Source organism: Triturus cristatus, chromosome 11 (genome assembly GCF_964204655.1).
Source record: "Triturus cristatus chromosome 11, aTriCri1.1, whole genome shotgun sequence".
Taxonomy (NCBI): domain Eukaryota; kingdom Metazoa; phylum Chordata; class Amphibia; order Caudata; family Salamandridae; genus Triturus; species Triturus cristatus.
The window spans coordinates 1,122,388,010-1,122,414,211 of NC_140594.1; the positions used below are offsets into that span (position 1 = coordinate 1,122,388,010).

Genomic DNA, 26,202 nt, shown 5'->3' on the forward strand with positions numbered 1-26,202 from the left:
AGGATGCTAGCCCAGTCTCCAGTGCCAGAGCTACAACTGGCATTTGAACAATGTAGACGGGTATTCCAATAAAGCTGAATGCAATAGTAACTGGTTATTAAATGACTTTAGAGAGATTGAGGAAATATCCCTAGCAGCTCTGTCAAGTTACTCTCTAGTGAGAGGAAGGGTCCAGAGGACTGGAGAGAGGTCGGTGAGACACCAGTCCAAAAAGCAAGGGCTCCGGGAAGACTCTCAACTTTGGAAAACTAAATTTAAGATAACTAGCTAGAAAATGTATTGGATCACTTATAGGTGAAATAAATGTTCCTCAACCTGAGGGGTAAGATTGGGTACCTTACTCCATGTCATCCAAGACCACAGCTCCAGGAATGCATGAGGCAGCCCCATCAAAAGCCACACCATGAACAGAGAGTCCACCAAGGCATGGAGTGAGCAGGCCAGAGCTGCAGGATCACGTCAGTCCGTCCAGGTCTGAGTGGGTGTTAGAGTTCAAGCATCATCAAGTGGGGTCCATAGACAGAGCTCACTTTAACTTCAGTAAAGACTTCAATAACGTTTCAAACAGTAGTATTGTGAATAAATAAAAACAAGCTATAGATAAGCAGGGGGCAGTTGGAGAGGGGGCTATAGGAATGTTGGGGTGTCTTGGGACAGGTGATAATCAACAAAATGGTTTATCTTACCACTCTACATGTCACTGTAGTGATGTCATCTAAAGTACTGAATCCAGGCCTCAGTGCACTGACTGGAGCATTGTAGCCAACTCTGGGGATGATCTGAAATGTTGTGTCAAGTTCTGGAGGCAACATCTGGAATATTGAGTCCAGTTCTGAAGGCAACATCTGAAATATTGTGTCTAGTTCCGTAGGCAACATCTGGAATATTGTATCCAGTTCTGGAGGCAACATCTGGAATATTGAGTCCAGTTCTGAAGGCAACATCTGGAATATTGTGTCTAGTTCCGTAGGCAACATCTGGAATATTGTATCCAGTTCTGGAGGCAACATCTGGAATATTGTGTCCAGTTCTGGAGGCTACATCTTCAACAGTATGTGTAGTTCTGAAGGCAACATATGAATTATTATGCCCACTTCTGATGGCATATTTTGGGTACTGTGTCGAGGTCTGAATGCAGCATCTTAATTATTTGTCCAATTCTGCAGGCCACTTTGTGACTATTGTATCCACTTTGGTGGTTGGGGGGGTCTCGGTTTACATCTTCATAAGAATGAAGGTAGGCGGTCAACCGTACAGGAAGAGGCACCCAAAATCAAGCCCTACCTGTAATGAGAGCTGAGGACTGCAGGAAATGTTGTATGGGAAGATGGCAGAGATTTGGAAATAAAAATTGTGGTTTCAGATTTGGGGGATGGGAGAGTAATGAATGTGTGTAACGGCCCTCTAGCAGAAGTTGTTGAAGGGAAACAAAAAAATTAATGAATGCACGATGGCCTTAGGGGGAAACAAGGGAAGTAGAGCCTTTTTGCTACGTTTGCCGTATAGAAAACAAAATACCACATACATGCTCAAAGCTGGAGACCGAGAGGGCCTGTGTGTCAAATTCAAATGGACAGACCGCAGTGCTTAATTTGAGCCGGTGGTTTCTGGTTCTCGGCACTGGCACTTATTTGTCAACATCTGCGCTTGTGACAGTCTGCCACAAGGTGGCGCTGTCTGGCTAATTTAGAGATGACCACCACAACAGTTAATTATTAATTTCATATACATTAAAAATTACTATTACCTGCTGCTCTAGCCATTCTTGTAGCTTTAGGGACCTGAAATAGTTTGAATCACTTGTAGGAGTGTGATGGTGAGTAGTTGTGTTGTTACTATCAGTGGCAGCATGGCAGAAGCAATGTGTGGTGCAAGCTGCAGTGGCCTCCTGATGAGAACCCCGGCACTTATTTATTTTATTTTTTTACAAATTTAGCACTGTGAGACCGGGTAGACATGGTGGCCTTCTGTGACATCATAATCAGTTTATTTACTATTATAAGAGTCGGGGAAGTCTCATGAGGTGTGCTCTAAAGGAATATTAGGAAGGAAGGAGCACAACAGCATGTGTATTTGTAGAGCGCACATTCACCCAGATGGGTATCTTAGCACCGAATAACAGATGTTTATTGTTACCCAACTCAATGGTACTCATTTTATTGGCCTCAGTAGGATGAAAGGCTGAGTGGACCCGCTGGGATTTGAACCTGTGACCATGAGGTCAAACACAGGCCCCTTTAACGGGCCCCTTAGTCCACTGAGTCACCAGACCTGGTACTCACATGGGCAGCACATCGTGATACCACATGCCCCCTTCCTTACATGTCAGCACAGAGAAGGAACAACTCCAAATAAAAGACACAACACAGAGGGTGCAGGAATAGGAGAGGAGGGAGAGCCAGGAAGATGGCGGCGAGAGAGAGAAGGGGTGGGCGGTGTGGGGGCGCCAGTCGCTGAGGCAGAACTGGGCGCAGAGTGGCTGGAGACAAACTCCGGTCTCCCTCAGGGGAAATCGGTCCGTGATTGCTTGCATGGAGTGAGAGAGACGGCTGAATATTTAATGTCCGCCTCGTCCCCAAATGATAAAGCTTAATAGAGAGGCCAGGCCGAGGGCCGCCTCGAAATCCCTCTGCAATTGATTAGCGAGCCAGTCCCACACAGTCCTCAGCCAGGGAGCGGCTAAACCAGCCATGGCAGGGCAGGGCTCGGCCTGTGAGGGGTGTGGATGGGGTGTGGGAGGAAGGAGTGGAGTCTGCCAGGAAGAGGGAACGAAAGAGCCTGTAGGGAGGAAGACAACAGGACAACGCTGGGTCAGTGTTTAATTTGTGATTAAAAAAAAAAAAATGTTACGTGCCAGGACTCTCATCAGGAGGCCACTACAGCTTGCACCACTGTAGACGATGTAGACTATTCTAGGCCCCCAAAGCTATAGGAATAATAATTTAATTTTTATTTTCAATCTATTTTAGAATTATTAAACAACTGTTGTTGTACTCATCTCTGAATTAGACAAACAGCGCCACCATGTGGCAGACTGTCACAAGCGCCGGTGTTGACAATTAAGTGCAGGTGCCGAGCACCGGAAAGCACTGGCTCAAATTAAGCACTGGGTGTGGGGTGCTGGAAAGTGGCAAGCTTGGGGCTTGAGAGAAGGTGGCATTGAGGGTACTCTGTGGAGGCAGCAGCCATGGCTGGGGTCTACAGGATTGGCCTGGGATGGCGGGAGGATGGTAGGGGTGGGGTCTCTGAAAAGAGGGGCCGGGCTGGGGCCTGTGTGGAGAAAAAGAACAGAGATAGGGCGTATGAGCAGAAAGGTAGGGCTGGGCTTAAGGTGAGAAGGCGATGCTGGGCAGGTGGGAGGGGCCGCGCTGGGGCTGTGGGGAAGTAGCAAATGCTTGGTCCAGTGTGAGGATGGAAGAAATGTGGTGTTGGGGGAGAGAGTGGGGGGGGGCTTTGTGTGGTAGGGAGGTCACTGTCCTGAGGGCTGCTCTGGGCTTGTTGGTAAGGTACCAGGGTAGAGTCTGAACCACTGAAATTCACCAGTTCTAGTTAGCTCTGATACCTATAACTTGTGTCCTAAGGTAACTATAACTTGCACCGCCACTATGCACAGCTTTCTCAGAAATAATTTAATTGCAAATGCTGTAGTGATATTATCAATGGTGTCATAGAAGTTGTCATGGGTGATGTAATACGTTGGGTAATTAGAAGTATAAGTATGAGACGGAGAAAGGCCCAGCACCCACGCCTCTAAACGGTATCTGTAAGACAAAGAGGCGGTGATCCTGCAGAAAGTAGGAGAAAAGTAGAATAAGTAGGTCAAAAGGAGGGGATCCTAATGATCAGTACTTGTTGCCCTCACACACCCGATTGGGTGTCATGCTTCATCATAGGGCATGCTCCTCGTAGGACCGGCGCTGCAATGCCCCTCAAGAGGGCTCTTTATCAGAGATCTTTTTGTTTTCATGCCACATTGGTTGAAGTGTGTGCAACAGAGTAATATGTGTAGGATGGAGTTAAAGCTCAGTGAATTAAAACTGCCCAGAGTGTCTTTTAAGACAACGGTTCCCTTGAGAGAGTTAAAAACAGAGAGATGCTATCGTATGGGTTCAATGAACCAGGATAGCCTTAATGTGCATTTATATAGGGCCTTTAATGGGATCGACATGTTTCATGCCTATCAGTCTTAACTGGTCCTTGGTGTTTCTTCAGGCCCAACCGTTTACCTACCCTACACCTAGAGGGAGAATGTGTGGTTACTATCACAAGTAATTGGAATATCTCTATATTGTTTTTTTCAACCTAAAAGAGACAAAATAGACAAATAAACAATAGAGTATGAGGTGTCGTCTTCAGATTTGAGCGTCATCTCCACATAATGGAACATTGTCGTGAGTGTCATAATAGACATAGCACGTAATCAATGATTCAAGCTCTGTGGGTCATTAGCAGATAAGTGCACCTTGCTGCAAGAAGACTAAAGTGGGCACAAAACAAACACGCAGGGCACAAGTGCAAAGTTAAAAAATGTATTCATCACCCCATTAGAGGGATTCAGAAGGTACTTATGTGGTCCAGCACGGAGTGCGCTTTCGACCTACCCTGACTCTGCTCGCCCCTATGTGCATGGTGATGGCATGCAGGGCGGTATTTATGCCAGGCGTTATTGCTCTGAACAGAATCAGGTGTGTGACTAGTAACACGATGTACCTGGGCAAAATAAAAATAGGCCAATAGGGTACGGTGGCAATCATCATTACCCAACATAGATCCCGGCGTGTCTCCCTGTGTCCGAGTAACGCGGAGAACCTTTGTGAAAGGTTGCGAGGGCTAATCAAACGTGGGTGCTTGGTTACATCGTCATCATTTAGAGGCTGGGCTGCGCTGGCGCTCGCACAGCGTGGTGCAGCAAAGCCTGTGTACGGAAAATTGCTGGTTCAGCACATGGGGGTAAATAACAGCCCATGGCAAGGGCGCGAGTTATAGTTTCCTTAGGGAATGAGTTTTAGTTACCACAGCTAACTATAACTGTTGAATTCCAGTGGTTTTGTACATTTAAAACCTTACGTTGTCACTGCAATTTTCACCTAACTGTAATGTTACTTTACCCCTTGTGTTTTCCAGTGAATTTCGAGAGTTTTTTTTATGTTAAGTAATATTTTATAACCATACAGAAAGCCAACACCCACCGCACAGGACCGAAGGCATGTGTGGTAGCCGCATGGCCCAGCCTGCAGCCAGGCCAAGCTTTCAACGCCCTGCAGGCAGCCAACCACACCCTGCACTTGGCCTTTGGCTGTCCATGGCAAGAGGTTGACTGTAGGGCCTGTGGCCAACTCCCCCCCCACTGCATGCAGCCAGCCCTACACTGCACACTGCAATGGACGTTGGCCAGAGGGCCTGGCCTGCAGCCAGGCTCTCCGTCCAACTCACCAGGAGAGAGCCAAACCCACACTACGCATATCCACTGGCCATACTTGTGAGAGGTTGGCCGCAGGACCTCGCCTGCAGCCAAGCCCTTTGGCCAACCCACCCAAAGGCATCCAACCCCCCAGTAGGCTTTCAATGGCCATGCCACACACTACCATTGGAATGTGCTGCATAGGGTTGGCTTTCGAGCCCTGGGGGCACCATCCCCCCCAGGCCATACTTTTTAAGTTGGGGGTATCTTGTCACCCCCCCTCCAGAGCCTATTGTGCCCCCTGAACTTTATCCCTTGGGCCTCTCTAATTATTAGTGGATGCCCCATTTAGCTCTGATAACTATAACCCTCACTATAAGATAACAATAATTCGCCCCCATCATGCACAGTTTGCTCATTAATAATTTAATTGCAAAAGCTGCAGTGATGTTATCAATGGTGTCATAGAAGATGTCATGAGTGATGTAATATGTTGAATAATTAGCAGTGCATGGCAAGGGTGCAAGTTATAGTTACCTTAGGGCACGAACTATGGTTACCAGAGCTAACCATAACTTTGTCCTTTGGAACACACAGTTGGGGTTGACTTTCAGGCCCCAGAGACACCATCCCTGAGGCCAAAACATGTATATATTAAGGGGTGGGACGCTTGCAACCCTCTTCCCTGAGCCTATTGTGGCCCCTTGGACGCCATCCCCAGGACCCTCTCTAAATTATAGGTGGGTACCATGGGGGCCTTCAGGGGCACCCACCAAGCAACACATACTAAGGGAAAGGGGACATGCAGCCCCCTCCCTAAGCCTCATTATGCCCCACTAACCCCATCACTCCAGGACCAAAGTCAATTAAAAATGGAAGGGGGACCTGGGATCCTTCCCTGGGCCTTATTAAACCTCGGTGACTCCATCCTCGAGAGTGTAATTGAACTAAAAACAGGATGGAAACACGTGGTCCCCTCCCTGAGCCTTCATAGGTCCCGAGGATCCTATCTCCCGGGCCCTATCCTATTTAAAAGGGGTTGGGAAACTTTGTATGGTGTACATTTCCACATTGGGTCAATATACTTATTGGATCTAAAGTTGTCCCTTATCCTTTACGGGGTCAAAACATCATCGACTTGTGTTATAACGAACCATTTCTGGCCCTTTTGAATCCCAAAAGGGGCCCCTGTAGGACAGTGCGCATTTGTGTATGGTTGTGTATGGTTGTTGATGTATATTTAAGAAGCTCTTTATATAATTTATTATGTCCCATTTCTTTTTGGGTTCTTTTTTCACACTGAGCACTGAGAAACTTTTAAATACAAACATTAACTGTATAAAATAAGAATTGGACTATTGTTTTGTGTATAACCTTTCTCCTTTGACATCCTATTCTCTGGTTTGAATTTGCTACATGCAAATATATATCATTTATTCGTACATTGCCCACAAGAACCATAGTTTTTCTAATATAATAGTCCTGTGTTTAGCTCTCCCCAGAGCATGGAACATTTACTGCTATTCATCCACTGCTCTTATTTTAGGAACTTCTTTTATCTTTGATTTTGAGCTCTTCGCAGGAGCGCTTGTGTTTTCACTCGCTCTGAACTCTATTTCTGTAAAAAGGCCTGTAAATCTTGTTCTTATCTCATCACATTTGCTGTGCATTCAAAGACCAAGGTCGAATGTCAGATGCTGCATTCCGAGGGTGCCTGTTTACTTTTCCTTCTGTGACTTTAAAGTGAGAGGATTTTTTTAATTAATGTCCCGGTGATGCTTGCCCATCTCCAACCCCCTGCCGCTAAGCTGCTTAACCGGTCCTCTCTTATCGCTGCTTGCTGTGTGTGTTAGCACTTCATGCTTCTTTGTACCGTGAGTCTACTTAAGGTTAGTATCTGTTGGCTTATTTTTACAACTGCCTAAGCTATGCTTGGGCACGTTTTCCTGTATTAAATATTACAATTTTATGGCCCGTGTTACTTGGTGCCAACCATTGATAGCTGTAGTAAAGCGCATAGATGGTGCTTCAGCCAATTTATTAGTATTTTTGAAAAGCTGAGCGGTGCTCTGGTCTGCTTTTGTTAAACTTTTTAAGTTAATTATGTTTAAAAAATGCAAATGGTGCTCGGATACGTTTGAAACATTTGCCATTACAGGGTCCGACTTTGTAATGCTGCAGTACTGAAGGTTCGTGTACCTGCATGAAAAGCGCTACATGGGCCCGCTTTTCTAGATGCACAGACAAAAGTATTTTATATACTTGTTAGAAATGCTATGCTTGGGCCCGCATTTCTATCTTGGACGCTTAAGAAACATCAAGACAGGGCAGTCCGTTTTAGAGTGCAGGTTTGAGCTACTAGTGGCTCTCTTTTTGTTAAGGTGTGGTACATTAGAGATAAAAGTTGTGTTTTAAGTTACCAAAGTTTGTGAAAGTAAAACAAATATACATGATTATGGGACAAGTTGGTTTTTTTAAAAAAAAAAGCTTTATGATGCAGCCAGTGCTGGCAGCTTCATACCGCTTTTTTCTCAACTTTTTTTGTTACTTTTACCCACCCGCGCTGCTGTACAGCATGGCTAAAAGACATTGGCAAAGCATATAGCTCTCGCATAGGTGAGATATTCACATGTCCCCTCTCTGTTTCTTGCTGTTTTATGTTTTATTTTCTGTCTCCACTTCTGTTTCTCTTATTGTGCATGCAGTGTCTCTCCACTGTGACTGTCTGTGCCTCCATCTCTCTTCTGCTTTGCCCCTCTTTCTCCCTCTTCCACTGCCCTTCTCCATGCCCCGGTCTCTGGTGCCCCCTTATCTGTCATTTATGGCCATGTTGCAGCCAGCTAGAACAAAAACAAGCATTGGCATAGCCAATAGGTCTCGCCTTTGGGACCTTATAAGTGTTTAGCCATGCAACAGTTGCATAACTAAATACTTATAAGGTCCCAAATGCGAGACCTATTGGCTATGCAAAGCGGCCGTGCGGCCGCGAAAGTGAAAGTGATCGCGGCAAAGCGCGGCACGCGCGCGCACATGCACTGTAGCTCTAGGCTGGCCTGGTAGCACTTTTTGGAGCCCTCTCAATAAGTCTCGCCAGACCAGCGCATGCGCTGGGTCAGGCGAGACCTAACAAATGGCAGAAACATTTTTGATCAGTTGAACAGCATTCACAAGCAACAACTTTTGTTTTGTTTTTTTTGTTGCATATTTATATAGCGCGAACTCGACCCGAAGATATTGGAGCACTGTACATGAGCACCGTATTTACATTACACATTCAGGCACGGGGAGATTAAGTGATTTGCCCAGAATCACAGGATGTAGACGAAACCTCGAGGCTCGAACCCTGGTTTCCTGCACCAGAGGCGGCAGTTTAAGCCGACGGACCACATCCTCTCCCCACAAACCAACACACGTTGGAGTTAGTACCACGAAAAACGAGAAGACTGTCCTCACCCAAAACCATGCCCTATTTATATTTCTTGTTTAGTGTAGTTGCAGAAGTCCATGTTTTTTTGTTTTTTTTACTCGCCTCTGTGCTGCTTCCTTGCCTCGGTCTCTTGCTGCCGCCATTGTGAGTGTCTCCACCACCCCCACTGCTCTTTCCATCCTGCCCACACCAAACCTCTGCTCGATTCCATCCTCTCCCTATGTTTATAGCCGCAGTTTTATATGGTTGGAACGTGACACAAGTGCTTTTGCATGAGTAACAGTAGTATTACACAAAGTTGGATTAATTTTTTTCTAGGTTTGAGGATGTTATAAATTATCTTTGTATGTAATTCTGTACTTATACATATGTGTAGCCGGTGTTAGCGTGGCATGACGTCCCTGGGGAATTCATGTGCCAGCTTGAATGCACCATTAGTCGGAGTTTAGGAGGTAATGACAACCCTGTTTTGGCTACACAGAAGGGGTCTTCCTACAAAGCCCCATGCCCTTGCATTAATATTGAAACCCCAGACCATGGGGTGATGTTATCTGCTTTTGCAGCTTACACTGACCTTGCATCTGCAAGCGTCGGATACAGCTGCACAGATGTTGCCTCAGACAGCCAGGCTACCAATCTAGCTAGGCTGAAGGAAGCCTTATAAATGCATGTACAGCACAGCTAGAAAACATTGAGAAAGCCAACAGATCTTGCATCGGGGAGACCTATTGGCTTTGCCAGTGCTTGTATTTTTTGTCTTTGCAGTTTTCCATAGCACAAACCCGCCCCTCCTCACACACAAATATGCTCTATGATGTGGCCTGCGCTGGCTGCATCATAACGCTTTTTTTCAGTGACTTTCAGCCATGCTGAACAACAGATGTGATGCTAGACAACGTGGCTAAAAGAAATTCACATTGACCAGGCCAAAAGCTCGGGCATTGTTGAGACCTAATGGCTTTGCCAGTGCTGGTTTTTTTTTTTTTTTTACCTCAGCCCCGGGGGATGGAGTTCCCAGGGCCTCTCAGAGTCTTGGGGAGGGAGGGCCACACACACACCCTCCCTATGTTATAAAATTAAAAGCCCCCCTTCCAGGCCCTGGTATACAAGAGAGTGAGAAAAGAAAGTGACGAGAGGCAACAGAAGGAAAGAGAGAACCGGACGTAATGCAGAACAAATCAAAACATTCACCCCCAGTCAAGAGATCTGGGTTAAATCCATCATTCTTTTGCTAACCATGCCACCCCAGTTTAGACCTAGCCATATGCAAATCAGTCTTGACCCTGTGCCTCATGGGAACAGGCCAGCCCGAACTGCCAAGCAAGATCCTCCCTGGACCCGAAACAAGCATCCTAGGACCGGTTTCGGGGTTTCGCGCCTCTTCAGCCAGGATAGCTTGATTCCAGTGGCACAGTGAGCCCAGGACCCACATTTGGGCATACCTCGCGCACTTAGGGCGAGAAAGCAAAATACACAATTGATGGACGGAATGCAGAACAAATCAAAGCATTCACCCCCAGTCAAGAGATCAGGGTTAAAACCATCATTCTTTTGCTCACCATGCCACCCCAGTTCTGACCTGGCCATATGCAAATCAGTCTTGACCCTGTGCCTCATGGGAACAGTCTGTACTGGGGGTGAATGTATAACATTGTTCTGCATTCTGTCCATCAACTGTTGTTTTTGCATTTGTCACCCCGAGTGGGACGGGTATGCTCAGACGTGGGTCCTGTGCTCTCCATGCCACTGGAATCAAGCTATCCTGGCTGAAGAGGGGTGAAACCCCAAAACCGGTCCTAGGATGTTTGTTTCCAGTCCAGGGAGGACCTGGCTTGGCAGTTCGGGCTGGACTGTTCCCATGAGGCACAGGGTCAAGACTGATTTGCATATGGCTGGGTTCAAACTGGAATGGCATGGTGAGCAAAGAGCAAAAAAACTATGGATTTAGCCCCAGATCTCTGTACTGGGGTGAATGTATGACATTGTTATGCATTCTGTCCATCAACTGTTGTTTTTGCATTTACCATCATACTTCTGTCAGCAAGGAAACAGTCTCTTTCTCAGATGCTTCTGCATACGTCTGTCTCTCATCCTATGGACCCTTTATCCGCAGATGGCTGTCACTTTTCTTGTGGGGGTTCCAAAGGAGATCTCTCCTCTCTCAGCATCTTGCTCCTGTCTTTTGTCCTCCCAGAGTGAGATCACTTTCCATGTTCTTTGAAACACATGTGCCTGTCTCTCACCCTCTTGGACTGAAAGCCCTCTCTCTGCTCGTGTCCAAAATATACCCGTCCCTTACAGGGGCGCAAATAGAACCAAATTTCCGGGGGAGGGGGGGGGGCTAAGACAATTTTTCGGTGTGGGCTGACTCTTCCAGCAATAGTTAGAGTGGAGATGCAGGGGCTCTAGAAGGGGTGAAACAACAGCGAGGCCTCATTTACAAGCGAATGGTCTTTTAAAGACCTGTGAAGTACTTGGGTGCAGCTGTGTGTGTGCCCGGGACGCTGTCTGAGCCCGACGCTGCCACACACGACGTGGGGGGGGGGCGGGGGCTGAAGCCCTTTGATCCCAATGGTCGTTGCACGCCTGGTCCCTTACCCTGTGTGTCTGAGAGTATCGGCTCTGGAACCCCAGGTGCCTGTCTCTTACCCCGAGAGAGTGAGAGCATGGTCTCTGAAATCTTGCACAAGAGAGGCGTGTTTCTCCCTCTCCCTCAGTGCCAGGGAGTCTCCGCCTGTGAGACAGAGCCGGCAGTAACAGGGTGTCAGCGCCTGGAGGCAGTTCAGGAGTGATGCTGATAGCTGTGTGTGTTTAATGTCGCATATTATCCTTCCATATTTGCATCACTCTGATGTCAATTGTTGTAATGTATCACCAAGCCTTCCCTCAGCGCCCCGCCTTCCCGCTGCCGCGTTCTATCTCGATATGGAATCATCTCGAGGACACCGTGCGTTCCCGCCACACTGTGCCCGTGATCAACACCTGAGATGGAATGGGTGTGAGGGGGGCCAGGCCTCGGTTTCTTGTTGCTACCACATTTATTATAAATATCTGCAAAATTGTCAGACGTTATTGTGGGACCTCGGGCCATACCGGGGGCGCAACGGGTGTTTGCTCCCACTTTCTGCAATCCCCAGGACACTTTGGTGTTACAGAAGGCACCGCAAATGCTTGTGCGTTCCCTCCTGTAATACAGATAGTGCTGGCGCACATATTGCATAAGCGCTATCATTAGAGGGTGTTTCCTCATTTGCATGGGGGCGTGGAGCCATGTAAATGATTGTCGCTTGGCCTCTGTACCCGCACTGTATTACCGACGTGAACGCAGAGGCAAACATGCCTCTAGAAGGCGCACAGACGGTGCACCATAATAAGGTGGCGGACTTTCAGTGCACCTTGACTCACTACACCCACCTGCAAGGGGATCGCTAATCCCTTTCAAAGGTGCAGGCAGGTTGCCGCCTGCGCAGAGAAACACGGAGCAGCTATAAAACAGCTGCTGCATATTACTCTTGAATGTGCTGCCCTGGGGTCAGCGCAGGTTCGCGGCTGCCTCTAGGGCAGCTCATTCTTTCTGATAGGGTGCACTTTCCATGTTTGCACCTGGCACACCTGCTTTAAAGTGCGTTGTGGCAAAACATGGAAAGTGCGCCTTATCTGGAATATGGGCCCTTGGAGAAACAATGCAGGGCTCTCTGAACCTTTCTTTGTTTTTTGCTAGATGCCACAGGCACCTGTTAATAAGTGTTAAAAAAAGAAAAACCAGTGGTGGCTGCCACCTACGGAGAGTGGTGAAGCGCGAAAATAGGAGGTGTGTGCTGGTACATGCGGTGCAAATTACATCAACAAACTTGCCGACACGCATTACAATATCGTAACTTCAAAATGGTAACGTAATGCATGTCAGTGATACATTAAATGCATTTAAAACACTAAAGAAAAGAAAACTCACTTACCTTGTCGCACATCTGTACTCCTGTACTGTGGCCCCGACTCCTCCAGCGTGGGTCTCAGGCAACTCCCCCACCAATCCTGGCGCTGTTCTCATGCAGCATGAGAGCAGCACCAGGCTTGGATTGAGTAGGCTCTCTCGGCACTCCAAGGAGCACTGAAGGCTTTTGCGCGGTCTCAACCCAGCTGTCCAAGACAGCTGGGTTGAGAGGTTTAAAGTGCGCATGTGTGTTTGACCGACACAAGATGGCCGGCCAAACGGACATGCGCACTTTAAGCATAAATGCCCTGCCCATAAGTTCTTTGTGCTGCTGCCAGTCAGCAGCTGCCCTGCCCTGTCCTGATGCTCGGCTCGGGACAGGGTTATTGAAAAAAAAATGGTAATACTTAACAGTATTACCATTTTATTTTTAATCTCTGGGGCATGGGGGTATTTCAATCAATGGGGCAACACTCCTCAACCTTAATAGAGAAAAACATGGCATTTGTCCTTTCGTGGTATGGTGATTTAAGATTTCTTAAGCTTAAGAAAGATGGCAGTTTACTGCAATTAAAAATCCACAAATAAATGTTACTGAATGAAAGTGAGGCCACAGAAAGTGCAGAGCCTGGAGTAGAATACCTTTTCTGAACTTGCTGTCCTGCGATGCCCCTGAATGTATGCACCAGTAGATATTTTAGTACCAATCCACAAAAAGAGTCCATTTAGGAGGAGTCCCTGCGGTGAGGCATGAGTGACTATCAGGCTGAGCAGGTGACTATCAGGTTGAGTCCCTGAGGTGAAGTGTGAGATGTGCCTGAACCTTTGATTTCAGGGTGAGTTCCCTGCGAGAAGGGTAAGGAGTTTCTTAGAAGGAAACTATTCTGCTAGCTCCCAGTGTGAGGGGTGGGTTGTTCCTAAGTCAGAAATTATCACAGTGAGTCCCAAAGGTGAGGAGTGAGGGGCAGCTGATCATCAGATTATCCCCCCGAGTGAGGTGTGATGTGCTCCTTGGCAGAAGTATAGAAGGGTGAGTCCCTGAAGTGAGGGGGAGGTGTACCTAAACCAGTGTGTCTCAGGGTGGGTCTCTGAGGCGAACAAGTATTGGTAGCTAGGGGACCCGTTTGACGCACTACCATGAGTGTTCTATTTCTTTGTGGTTCAAGCAACTGTCGCCCACTTCTGATAACCAGCTACCAATTGGCCATTAATTAAATACATTAGAACACAATCAAGAGACAAGACACGGTACACATGCAAAATTAATACAAGGAACATTAAAAAGGAATGAGTCAAAAAATCCTTTGGTTGGATCTGTGACTTTTTAATGAGAGTCTTCTTCACCAGATGAAGATAAGTGCAGCCAACGCGTTTCGCCTGGTTACAGCCTTCCTCAGGACCAGATCATGCGTCTAGCCAGGCGCATTATTTGAAGCAGACACGTTGTGACAAATGACTCGCCTGTATTCCACGGCGGTTCTTATAGCCACAGTAAGCTCTGAAATTCTATCAGCTGCCACTAAGCAGACTTTATGCAATTGTTGTAAGAAATGACATCTATCCATATGATGCCGTGTTTGCAATGAGTGATTCAACCGCCAGCTTCCAGTATTAATACCCTTCGATTGTGAATGAACGCTGAACACTGGTAAGGGGTGAGATATTTCTTGGTGGGCATATATCAGGATGAGTCCCAGAGGTGAGGGGTGTGATACTTCCCAGTAGGATATATATCAGGGTGAGTTCCAGAGGTGAGGGGTGTGATACTTCTACAGTAGGCGTATACCAGGGTGAGTCCCAGAGTTGAGGGGTGAGATATGTCTTGGTCAGCACATATCAGGGTGAGTCCTAGAGATGATGGTCGAGCTGCTTCTTGGTGGACGTTTATCAGGGTAAGTTTCAAAGGTGAGGGTTGAGATAGTCCTAGGTGGACATATATCAGGGTGAGTTCATGAAGCGAGGCATGAGATACCTCTCAGTAGGTGTATATCAGTGTGACTCCCAGAGGTGAGGTAGTTGGCATCTGTCTAGTTGACATCTAACTAATCCGCACCTTTTAGTTGTTCGAATCCCAGTACTTCTAAAGAATGTGTATTGTAGCTTCTACCTAAGCCTAAAGTGGATTCATTTCCATTCGCTGTTTCTGAGCACTTAAGTTATGACCCAGACATGGGTAGTCCCAATCCTGGTAGAAACTCATCCTCGCTACCCTCTCTTTCCACAGGACCCTCCTCCTCAACAATTATAGCTTCATGCGGGACTTCAACGTCTGGCACCCCTTCGTCACCATTGGCATTTACGCCTCCATGATCTCTGCCTCCATGAGCAACCTGATCGGAGCCTCGCGCATCCTCTACGCTTTGGCCAAGGACGACCTGTTTGGTAAGTGATCTACGAGCCCTCCAATGGGTTCAGACCAGGTGGTTCATTCTTGGGCCCTTTGCAGCAGGACATTTGTGGAACTGGTCTTCTAAAGGGCATCTTGAGTTAAAAAGTGCCAAGGGTGGATGATGTGAAGGTACTTGGACTACAGGAAAGAAAGGAATGAAGGAAGGCAGGAGATAGGGTTGATTCATGGCTGAAAACCCCAAGGATGGAACCGTATAAATCAGTGTGACTACCCATTCTTTATAACGCAGGAGGGCCAGCGGCAATTTGCTGCCTGGCCAGCCAAAAAATGTTAAAATAAAAATAAATCAGAAGGCAGGGAAGGAGACGTGGGCAACCAAGATCGTGGTAGTGGGTGTGGCAGAGGAGCAAAATAAAAGAAGCACAAGAGGGGGAGCAATAGGGAGGACGAGGGGGGATGCATATGAGAGAGAGACAGACACTGGAGTATAAGACGAAGAACACAGATGAGAGCAACACAGAGCATGAACGTGGGGAGAAGCATACAAGCGAGAGAGCAACACCAAGAGCAAGGGAGAGAAGCACATGATCGAAAGAGGAATAAATGAAAGAGACAGCTCCAAAACACATGCACTCTGATCGAGTGGTTAAGTAAAAAAAAAAAAGTAGTTCCCCAAAAGTGAGCAATGGAAGGACCCAAGTAAATAGGGTATGCTCCAGTGGTAGGACAAACACATAATGGTCAAGGCAAGCAGGGTCAGACTGGCGGTAGCAGGTACTGGGCATTTTTCCGGTGGGCCACTAGGGTGGGGGCTGGTTTTGACCCCGGAGGGGGGCCGTTTCTGTTACCGGGGGCCAGTTTTGTAGCATAGCTGCAATATCGGCCTCCTGTAACAAAAGCAGCTGCAGTGTTTTCCACGTGCTCCCCCCCCCAACTCCCCGTGACTGGCCCAACTCAATTGACTGGGACGGTTTGCGTTCCCAGTCCGGCCTTAAAGGTAATCCATTGATTAAGAAGTAGGGGTGGGCGGAGCTCTATTGGAGTTACATATAAACTGGGCGAGATCCTGTGGACATCTCCCAATCGGCAGAAGATAGGCATGTTGCACTGCTCGAGCTGATCAGATCATCCAATACCGTTGTCAAAGTTATAACAATAAGACTATCAGATTTCATAATGATCTTTACCATGGTCATTTTTTTTATGATACAATCTCTAGAATCATCTAGACCAGCAAATCTTAGCTTTTTTACTTCTGTGGACCCCCACTGAATCATAACTGGAATCCCACTGAATCATTATTGAAAGGTGGGGACCACGCCTTAAGCAATTTCTATGATTTGAAACTTAAACAAACGCATACAAATATAAAAACAAAAATACTCTGAACAAATATTTTGTTAAACAAGAAAAGAATGTAACATTTTCGATTTTGCTTCTTTATTTGTATACATCTTATTATTTTATTTCCTAATATTAATAGTATTTGATCTTGTAAAACAGTCGTAGACCACCTGACTAGGCCTCCCCCGAGAGACATCCATAGTGCGTATGAATATACAATTCTCGTCTTTGTGGAAAGAATTTTTCAAAGAGGCTCTCAAGCATCAACACAAAGTAAACCTCAAACAAAAGCCAAGATTTAACCATAAGTAAGATATGGTCCATGGTCAGAGATCACCTTTCACTGCAGGAAATGTGTCGCTGGAGGCCTGTTTTCTGCTGAGTGGACTGTTCTTTCTTACAAAGTCTCTATTGAGCTTTGGAAGAAAGGACAGACATAATAAGGCCACGTTTTGACTTTTCATGGAGGCAACAATTTTATTTGTTTGTAAATACCATTTTATACAGGGTCTGCTGAATGTGTACAGTTTCTTTCTCAAGAAACCTACACATCTGCATAGCATTCAGATTTCTTTCGTATCAAAGTCTGTTTAAAAGGGCAAGCTAGTTGTTTATGCCTTTTTATTGCATAGTGGACATATATTAATTTAATTTCTCCCTAACTATTTCACAACGAATCCTCTTTGGATTCCGGAGTAGCGTGCTACTCGCCGAAAAAGCTCTTCGACGCCTTGTCAGGGGTAGTGAGCGCTATAAAAATGCAATTCCAATTATAATAATTTGCTTTTCCATGTAGCATAATTTTCCACATATTTTTCCACCTTGGGGCATTATTTAGTCCACCGTTACTGCATCATTCCAGTAGTCCTAGTCCCACTGCGCCCGATTTCTCAATCTACTACGGCCTCTTGGAGTAAGTCATAGCCGCTCGCCCAAGCTACTCATAGAGTCAATTGTCCGAAGTGAGTAACTTTGCCATCAACATAGGAGTGCCTTAACACCTGAGAGGCCCCTGGCCAGGAATAATCAGCAACAGATGAACACCTAATGCCTGCTTAGGTGAGTTTTTAGTCTCAGGACAGTGGTCTGTCAAACAACCCCTGTCTTGTATGAGATCTTTAATTTTAGAGCTCTTGAAACACACAAAACTGACTTCAAACCCTCCCATAGCTTTTTTTGGCTGAAATTGATCTGATTACCTCCCTGTTTCTTCTTGGAACCTTGTTGCTAAGATCCATGGACCAGGGGCCATCTGTTCAGTTGTACCACTTAATTCCACTTACCTTGACCACTCTAAGTAGAGGCTCTGACAGCTTAGAAGGTTGCCTGAAAGCAGGCCCGCGAGCCGCCAAGCCCCCGCTCTGCGGGACTGGCTGTGATTCATGCTGACATTAGAAATACTCCATCACCATTATTTGGTCTTGCATTTAGGGCCCTCTTAGCTGGTAATTTACTCCCCAATGGGAGGAAGCGGCAGCACCGAGGGAGAAAAAAAACAAGCCACTTAAGGCAAATAGAAATTCTGCACAGAGAAGAGACCGAGCGGGAAGGGCTCGCTCGAAGGAATGAATTATCCTGCCGCGAGGACGAGATATAGTGGTTAGAGACCTTGAAGTAGTTGTGTTGTAGATGCATTTTTATAGCATCTATTGCTCTTGACAAGACGCTGAAGTTTGTTTTTTGAACGGGTAGGTTTCTCCTACATTGGTTATGCTTGGTCAAGAATATGGGTTGGTTCTCCCGCTTGTGGGCAGCACTGTCTGCACCGACTCTCGGAGACTGGAAAAAAGACATGGATTGGTGCATGATGGCCGAAGAGGTTGTTAATGAAAGCAGGGGTTGCCCCAGAAAGTGGGAGCAGGTTTGGGGTAAGTGGAATGTCTGTAGGGGAAGTCCATGCACAGCCCCCTCCACACTATCTGTTAATGTCTATAACTCAAGATTCAATGCCTTTAATGTATGCAGAGGTGGGACCAGACCGAAGAGCCTGGAGTAACAGTGAAAAATGTAAACCTGCATGCTGAATTACACATTTGTACACACACCTACTGTGGTGGATTTGCGGTCATATGATTTGTTGTATAATCAAAGGAAAAAGTAAAAAAAAAAAAAAAGAGTATGGGTTGGTACTATGTCCTCTGTGAGGAGTGTTTTGGTGTCATGCGTGATGACCGGAGGGATACTCTTATGGCACATATAGCAGAGCGTTGGCATGGACTGGAGCAAAGAGAAGTGAGACCCATTCACTTAAGTTTATACATATCATTGTTGTGCTTGGATGACAGAGTGTGGGTTTATAATTGTACAACTGAGAGTGGTGTGTGGCATGAGTTGGACATATTTGAATGCACGGGATGTTGGGTTAAGGCCAGGCCCTGCAGATGAACCCCACTGCACACATCAAATGCCCTGTGCAGTGGGGGCTGGTTGAGGGCCCCGCTAATGGGAAACGCCATCCACGGCACGTATGCACAGCATAGGATTTGGTGAACATGCCCTGCACCTGAGAAAGGTGTAAGTAATACACCTACAGCCGGCCACTGGGCAAGTAAGAGGGGAAGATGAACTCCTAATGACCTTGGCAAGGGTCACTTCTTTCAAAATACACCCTCTTGCCCTTGGATAAAGCAGGAGGTGAGATCCGGCAGTTTTTTCTCTCTAACCAAGTGGGCAGAGATTAAGAGATGGGACACACACGTCTCACCTGGGGCTAATCAGGGTGTAGAGCAAATCTACCTCCTGTCCTAGGGCCAAGTAAAGGGTTAAAGGCAGCAAATCCCCTCTCTCTCCAAACACTGACCAATGCGGGAAGGGTGCTGACCTGCTCGCTGGCCGGCACCCTCTCCACAGTTCACTCTCCTCCTCATCCTCACGCGGTATAAAAGATGAAGGGGGGGGGGGGCAGCTGCCCTGGCACCCTCTCCACAGTTCACTGTCCTACTCATCCTTACGTGGTATAAAAGATGAGGGGGGGGGCAGCTGCCCTGGCACCCTCTCCACAGTTCACTCTCCTCCTCATCCTCACGCGGTATAAAAGATGAGGGGGGGGCAGCTGCCCTGGCAGCCTCTCCACAGTTCACTGTCCTACTCATCCTTACGCGGTATAAAAGATGAGGGGGGGGGCAGCTGCCCTGGCACCCTCTCCACAGTTCACTGTCCTACTCATCCTTACGCGGTATAAAAGATGAGGGGGGGGCAGCTGCCCTGGCACCCTCTCCACAGTTCACTCTCCTCCTCATCCTCACGCGGTATAAAAGATGAGGGGGGGGGGGCAGCTGCCCTGGCAGCCTCTCCACAGTTCACTGTCCTCCTCATCCTCACGCGGTATAAAAGATGAGGGGGGGCAGCTGCCCTGGCAGCCTCTCCACAGTTCACTGTCCTACTCATCCTTACACAGTATAAAAGATGAGGGGGGGGGGCAGCTGCCCTGGCACCCTCTCCACAGTTCACTGTCCTACTCATCCCTACGCGGTGTAAAAGATGAGGGGGGGGGGCAGCTGCCCTGGCAGCCTCTCCACGGTTCACAGCCTTACTCATCCTTACCCAGTACAAAAGATGAGGGGGGGGGCAGCTGCCCTGGCACCCTCTCCACAGTTCACTGTCCTACTCATCCCTACGCGGTGTAAAAGATGAGGGGGGGGGCAGCTGCCCTGGCAGCCTCTCCACGGTTCACAGCCTTACTCATCCTTACCCAGTACAAAAGATGAGGGGGGGGGCAGCTGCCCTGGCACCCTCTCCACAGTTCACTGTCCTACTCATCCCTACGCGGTGTAAAAGATGAGGGGGGGGCAGCTGCCCTGGCACCCTCTCCACAGTTCACTGTCCTACTCATCCCTACGCGGTGTAAAAGATGAGCGGGGGGGGGGCAGCTGCCCTGGCACCCTCTCCACAGTTCACTGTCCTACTCATCCCTACGCGGTGTAAAAGATGAGGGGGGGGCAGCTGCCCTGGCACCCTCTCCACAGTTCACTGTCCTACTCATCCCTACGCGGTGTAAAGGATGAGGGGGGGGGCAGCTGCCCTGGCACCCTCTCCACAGTTCACTGTCCTACTCATCCCTACGCGGTGTAAAAGATGAGGGGGGGGGGGTGGCAGCTGCCCTGGTACTATCTTCACAGTCCTACTCATCCTGACGGGGTATAAAAGATGAGGGGGGGGGGGGCTGACAGCTGCCCTGGCACCTCCTTCACAGTTCACTGTCCTACTCATCCTTACACGGTATAAAAGATGAGGGGGGGGGGCAGCTGCCCTGGTACTATCTTCACAGTCCTACTCATCCTGACGGGGTATAAAAGATGAGGTGGGGGGGGGCAGCTGCCCTGGCACCCTCTCCACAGTTCACTGTCCTCCTCATCCTCACGCGGTATAAAAGATGAGGGGGGGAGGGCTGACAGCTGCCCTGGCACCTCCTTCACAGTTCACTGTCCCCCTCATCCTCACGCGGTATAAAAGACGGGGGCGACCGGTTACAGGTGCCCCAACGCGCTCTGTTCGCAACAATAAAATTAACTCAGAAATCGTATATTAAAGCGGAGTTAAACCTTGTGAGTTATAATGGTCGCTACTCAACAATACCGAAAAGGACAATAGGTTCGTTCACACGAAAAGGCACTACCGTTACTTGTCCTGAAGTTAAAGTAACCTTTGTCCTCAATTTCATACAAATACCTTCACACGGAAAAAATAACTCCCTTGTAATTTCTGTTTTGTCTCACCCTAGCTACTTAGTTACGCTATAATTTTCCCTCCTACACACCCACCCTCCTGCCTGTTGATTCTCGTATCCACGTCTCAGTTTCACTCTCTACAAGTGAGGGCAGTGCTGGGAGTAAGCGAGTTTATCTGGGTGGGGGAGAAGTTAAGGTAGTACCTTAACTTGGTTAAGGTAGCACCATGATTTTATTTACCAATATTTTTTTCTATATTTTCTGTATTTGTCTCATGAGATTTCCTGTAATAAATGTTTTAAATAAAAAGAAAAGGTAGTACCATAATTTGTGACTCCTATCCCCTTTAAGGTTGTGTGATCTGACCACGTTTACACACCTGTCAATCTTAACTCCCCTTTTACTGTACTTTATATACACACTTACATGTTATATTCAGTCTCTCACTAATTCAGAGTCTCCCAAAAAGTCACATACTTGTGACAAGTGGGGAAGCCGGGATTAGAATGCAGACCTTCTCCATCCACAGATAACAATTTAGCAACAAAAGACGCCACCCCTCCTCCCTGGCACCTGTAAAGCATCACTACAAATAAATGTCGTACAATAAACCCTGAAGTGAAAAGGGCCAAGCACGTGCATTTAAAGGGACAGCTCTGGGTCAATCCGGTAGTTCAGCCGGTAACAAGTGATCTCAAAGCATAAGTGGCCATTTTGTGCAGGAGTCCACGCTTACTTTTATTTGCACTTGTCCGAGATGCACGGTGCATGTAAATAGCCTACTAAAGGCAGATTTCCTGACGTAAGCACTTGAACTTTTTTTTCTTTTGTGAATCAATATTGCTGCCTTGGCCACTCCACACTTGCAAGTCAGCCCAGCCCGGGGGGTCTTTGGTGCCCTAGGGAGAAACATTCCTTGTCTCACCCAAGCACGGGGATTTTACTCCATTCGCCCAGGGGCAGAACAGGCCGGTTTTCCATGAAGTTGGTGTAATAACCCATTAGGTCTCGCTCCAAGCATTGGCATAGCCAATAGGTCTCGCTTTTGGGACCTTATAAGTATTTAGTTAAGCTGCACAATATCCTTGGTGCAACAACACCAACTGTTGCATGGCTAAACACTTATACGGTCCCAAAGGCGAGACCTATTGGCTATGCCAATGCTTGTTTACTTTCTCTTAGTTCGTTGTTCCTGTGCTCTGGCGGTAGGATTTTGCCCCAAATTACTCTTTAATTACTTAAACAGGCGTAATTGTGTAATTTCTTAAATTTTGCCTCATGAGAAATTACTGAAATAAATCTGAATATCTAGCGTAATTAAAATTTCTCTTAGGCTTATATAACACCACTGCATCTGTCGGGCCACAAGGAGATTGTGTGTCTCAATCAGCCGCCACTGGTTGCTGCACCATGCATTTGATACTTATCTGTCTAATATTTTCTGCCTTTTGTTCCGATATTTAAAGTGCTGATCTTTTTAGCTCTAAATGTTACCTTTAAGAAGTGCTCCAGCACTTTTTGCTCAGGTTTGCACTATATATGAGTTGGAAATAAGTGAGTCTCCAGAAGTAAAGTCTTTGGAACATAGAGCGTGCCTGGTCCTGGAGGCAGCCTCATCACTGTATCATAGATTTCGTACCCCTTGTTATACGGTAGCGACGGGTAGCGTGTACGCGCAGCCTGCGCGCTGCTTCCCGCCTCCCAGGGAGCAGATTACCCCTGAGTCCATATTAAGAGAAATACATGAAATCCACAGTTTTGCCCAACTTTATCCAGACCCAGGAGTCGGGTAAATCAACCAAACTTTTTTATTCTACCCCTACGTAGTCTGTTTCTAGCACACGTTCCTCAGTCTGAAAAAAACCCAGCTTTCCCACTGTTTGAGCCACATGGTCCTTTCAGAGATGAGTGCCTGCAAGAGAATCTTTTCATTTCACAATGGACCAGTCCACCTCTGGATGCCCTGAACTATAGAAGTGTTTACAGAGGGCTGTTCAACGTAAGCCAGGAGGCCCAGATTGATGGGTGCCACAGGGATGGATATTTATTAATGTATATTATATATGTAAAGAAAAGTAAAATATTTAAGGGGAACCTCTAGATAATAAAATATTACAGCACATTAACTCATCAAATTAAACATGGATCAGATAATAAACTACTTTTAGTTATACATATTATTTACAGAGTTTCTGCCCACCATGCCATTCCAGTCATAGTCCAGCCATGTGCCTATAAAGGTTGGTCCTGCTCCATCATACACAGTCTAGCCTGAACTGCCATGCCGGGTCCTCTCTGAAGAGGAACAAAAGCCACCCCTGGACTGAGACCGAGTGTGGCCCAAAGAGATTGCCAGCGGCTGGAAACATTCTCGTATGACACCACCATGTTTTTCTTCTTTGTAAATAAGTCTCCTAAAACGAAGGGTAATGCCCATACCAGGGTCCTGAGCTCGCTGTACCCTAGGACTCAACTTCCATCTCGCGGAGGAGGCCCAACATGGGTAAAACCAGTCTGTGGTTGCTTGTGTTCTTGCTGAGAACCAACTAGACCTGGCAGTTCAGCCTGGACCATTCCTTGTTGGGCAGGACCAAGCAGCTGGCTAATCTCTGTTAACAACAGCACAAGCAAGTTAAAAAAACACTGGCTGGAATGTGGCTGATAGTGATTGCAATTGGCCAAGATTAATTCATGCATTCCACCCATCACTTTTTGTGCTACACTGGTGTAAAACGTAGCTTGAGCTGTCTGGGTCTCTTAAAACGCAACCCAAGGTGAACGCTGTTCTTTTCGGTAATCTCCGGAACATCCTGGACTTGCAATCAGGGTCGGATTGGTAAGGCAGGCACTTGGGCAATGGATGAGGGGTCGGTATCCGAGTTCCAGCTGTGGGCTGCTTTTTTGGGCAGCCTGGGGGGCCGATTTGGGCGGTGTCTGTGTTGTTCGGATCCCGCCAGCGGCCCAGAGGATGCCGGAGTGGCCTTTCTGGAGGTAGATGGCCCTCCATTACCTCCCTTCTGTCAACAGGCAGAGGTGTCGCTCCCTTTCTCTTGCTGGGTCGGTGCATTAATGTATGCATATCGAGCGGGGGCAGGGGGCCTGAGCAAAAGTGGCCTCCCTTGTTTTCAGGTGTGTTTCAGCAGTGCGAACTAATCAGTGCATTTAAAAAAAAATCTAAGTAAAGTTAAGAAAACATGCGTCTGTTAGAGACACCCCCCTTTTATAAAACTTCGCTGAGACCGTGTTTTGCTGATGTGGGACACTTTCTTTTAGCGTGCCCGGGCCGATTTTTAATCCCAATCCAACCCTGCTTGCAATGGCTCCCACGGTAGTGTGTTCAGGCCTTTCCTAGGCATTAATAGAGCTCACGAGTAGGAGAGGATGCGGTTTAGTAAGTGAGGTTGAGGACGGGTTTTGGGGGTTGGTGTAGTTTTTAAGGGCCCAGGGTTGGGGTTAGTTTTTAGGGCTGGATGGGTTTGGGGTTGTGTACAGGGCTCGGGGGGGGGGGGGTTTGGCATTTGTTTACAGGGCTCTGGGGGGTTTGGGTTGTTTTTAGGGCTCGGGGAGGGGGGCGGCGGGAAGTGTTTAGTCCCCGGGGGTGGTATTTAGGGCTTGGGGGTCAGATTTGCTTTTAGGGCTCAGGGCGGGGGGCTGGGGTGTGTTCTTTATATCCCTTTACCAGTCATGCATTTACCACGGAATTGAGTGACAGAGGCATGCGTGGTATAGGCATACATTGTTCAGATGTATTCGTTGATCGGGCACCTTTGTAGAGGCACTAGTGGTTTAGCCATGCGTGCCTCTGTAATACAACCAAAGAAAAAAGACCCCTGGGGATTGGGTCCCCGAGGCCTGAAGTGGCTTGGGGAGGGGGGCTGCAGCCAACCCCATGTGTTGACTGCCTGCAGGGTTGGCCACTGGGCATGGCCGCAGTTCAGGCCCTGTGGCCATCCAATGCCGTGCATGGCTGACGGCAAGGGGGTTGGCTGCCTGCAGGGGTTAAAAAAAGCTAGAAATTCACACAAAGGTTAAAGTAACATTATTATTAGGTGAACATTTCAATGCTAACTTAACATTTAATATGTACAAATCCACTGAAATTCACCAGTTATAGTCATCCAAAGTAGCTATAACTAATGCCCCAAGGTAACTAAAACCTCCTCCTTTGCGAAGCACTGCTAATTACCACACATATTACATCACTCATCACATGCTGTATCACATTATTGATCATTTCAATGCAACATTTGCAATGAAATTATTGAAGAGAAATCTGTGCATGGGGCGGAGTGCAAGTTATTTATAGTAATCTTGAAGCATGAGTTATAGTTACTTGAGTAGAACAGGTGATCGTCAGTGGTTTTGTTTGTTTAAATAGTTGCGTTGTCACTGAAAAGTTCAACTAACTATAACATTACCTTTGTTTTCTTCAGTGCAAAAAAAGTGTGTGTGTTATAGTTACGTGTTGAAATACAATAAGAGCTAAAAAAAAAGTGACATTTGCCAGTTATACTTTAGTGAGCTAACTATGACTTTAGACCCATCGAGCCCTCACATTTTACATCACTCATGACATGTTCAATGACATCATTGATGATATCACTGATGACATCTCAATTGACACAATTAATGAAATCACAGGTGACATCATCCAGTCTTGGTGACACTATCCTATGGTGTTAACTACTGGCCATTTGGCATGGATTAGCCAACTTGGAGGTGTGCAGGAGAGTGGCCTTGGCACTTCTTTTCAGCTGGAGATGTCAGAGAGGGCTTCTTATTTGCAACTGTAGGACCCTCCTAGACGGTCAGGCACCAATGACAGTGGGAGAGAGAATTTGTTTGGTCCGTGTTGAGTGGAAGGGGACCTCTTATAAATGGGGGAGTTAATACAGAGCAAAAAAAAGGGATGTCTGGTGGCAGGAGGGTTCTGTCATTTTGAAACCTCATTTCCTGTATACTTTTACAGTAAGGCAAAGAGGAAGTGTTGCAAATGGAGCTGGGCATATGGTGAGAAAGTAGCTAGGATTGGAAAGGTACATTTTCCTAGAAAATTCTCAAATCACTCGTTGAACACAGGAT

At 47.1% G+C, this 26,202-nt stretch overlaps 1 protein-coding gene across 1 annotated transcript in view; it reads left to right on the plus strand.

Moving 5' to 3' along the window:
* The window catches only part of LOC146786162 (solute carrier family 12 member 9-like), a 609,812-nt gene that overhangs the window by 282,910 nt on the left and 300,700 nt on the right, over positions 1-26,202 (plus strand). The window contains exon 7 of the mRNA XM_085635689.1: positions 14,984-15,141. Within this exon, the coding sequence (XP_085491815.1) occupies positions 14,984-15,141 (158 nt within the window). The remainder of the gene's footprint in view (positions 1-14,983; positions 15,142-26,202) is intronic.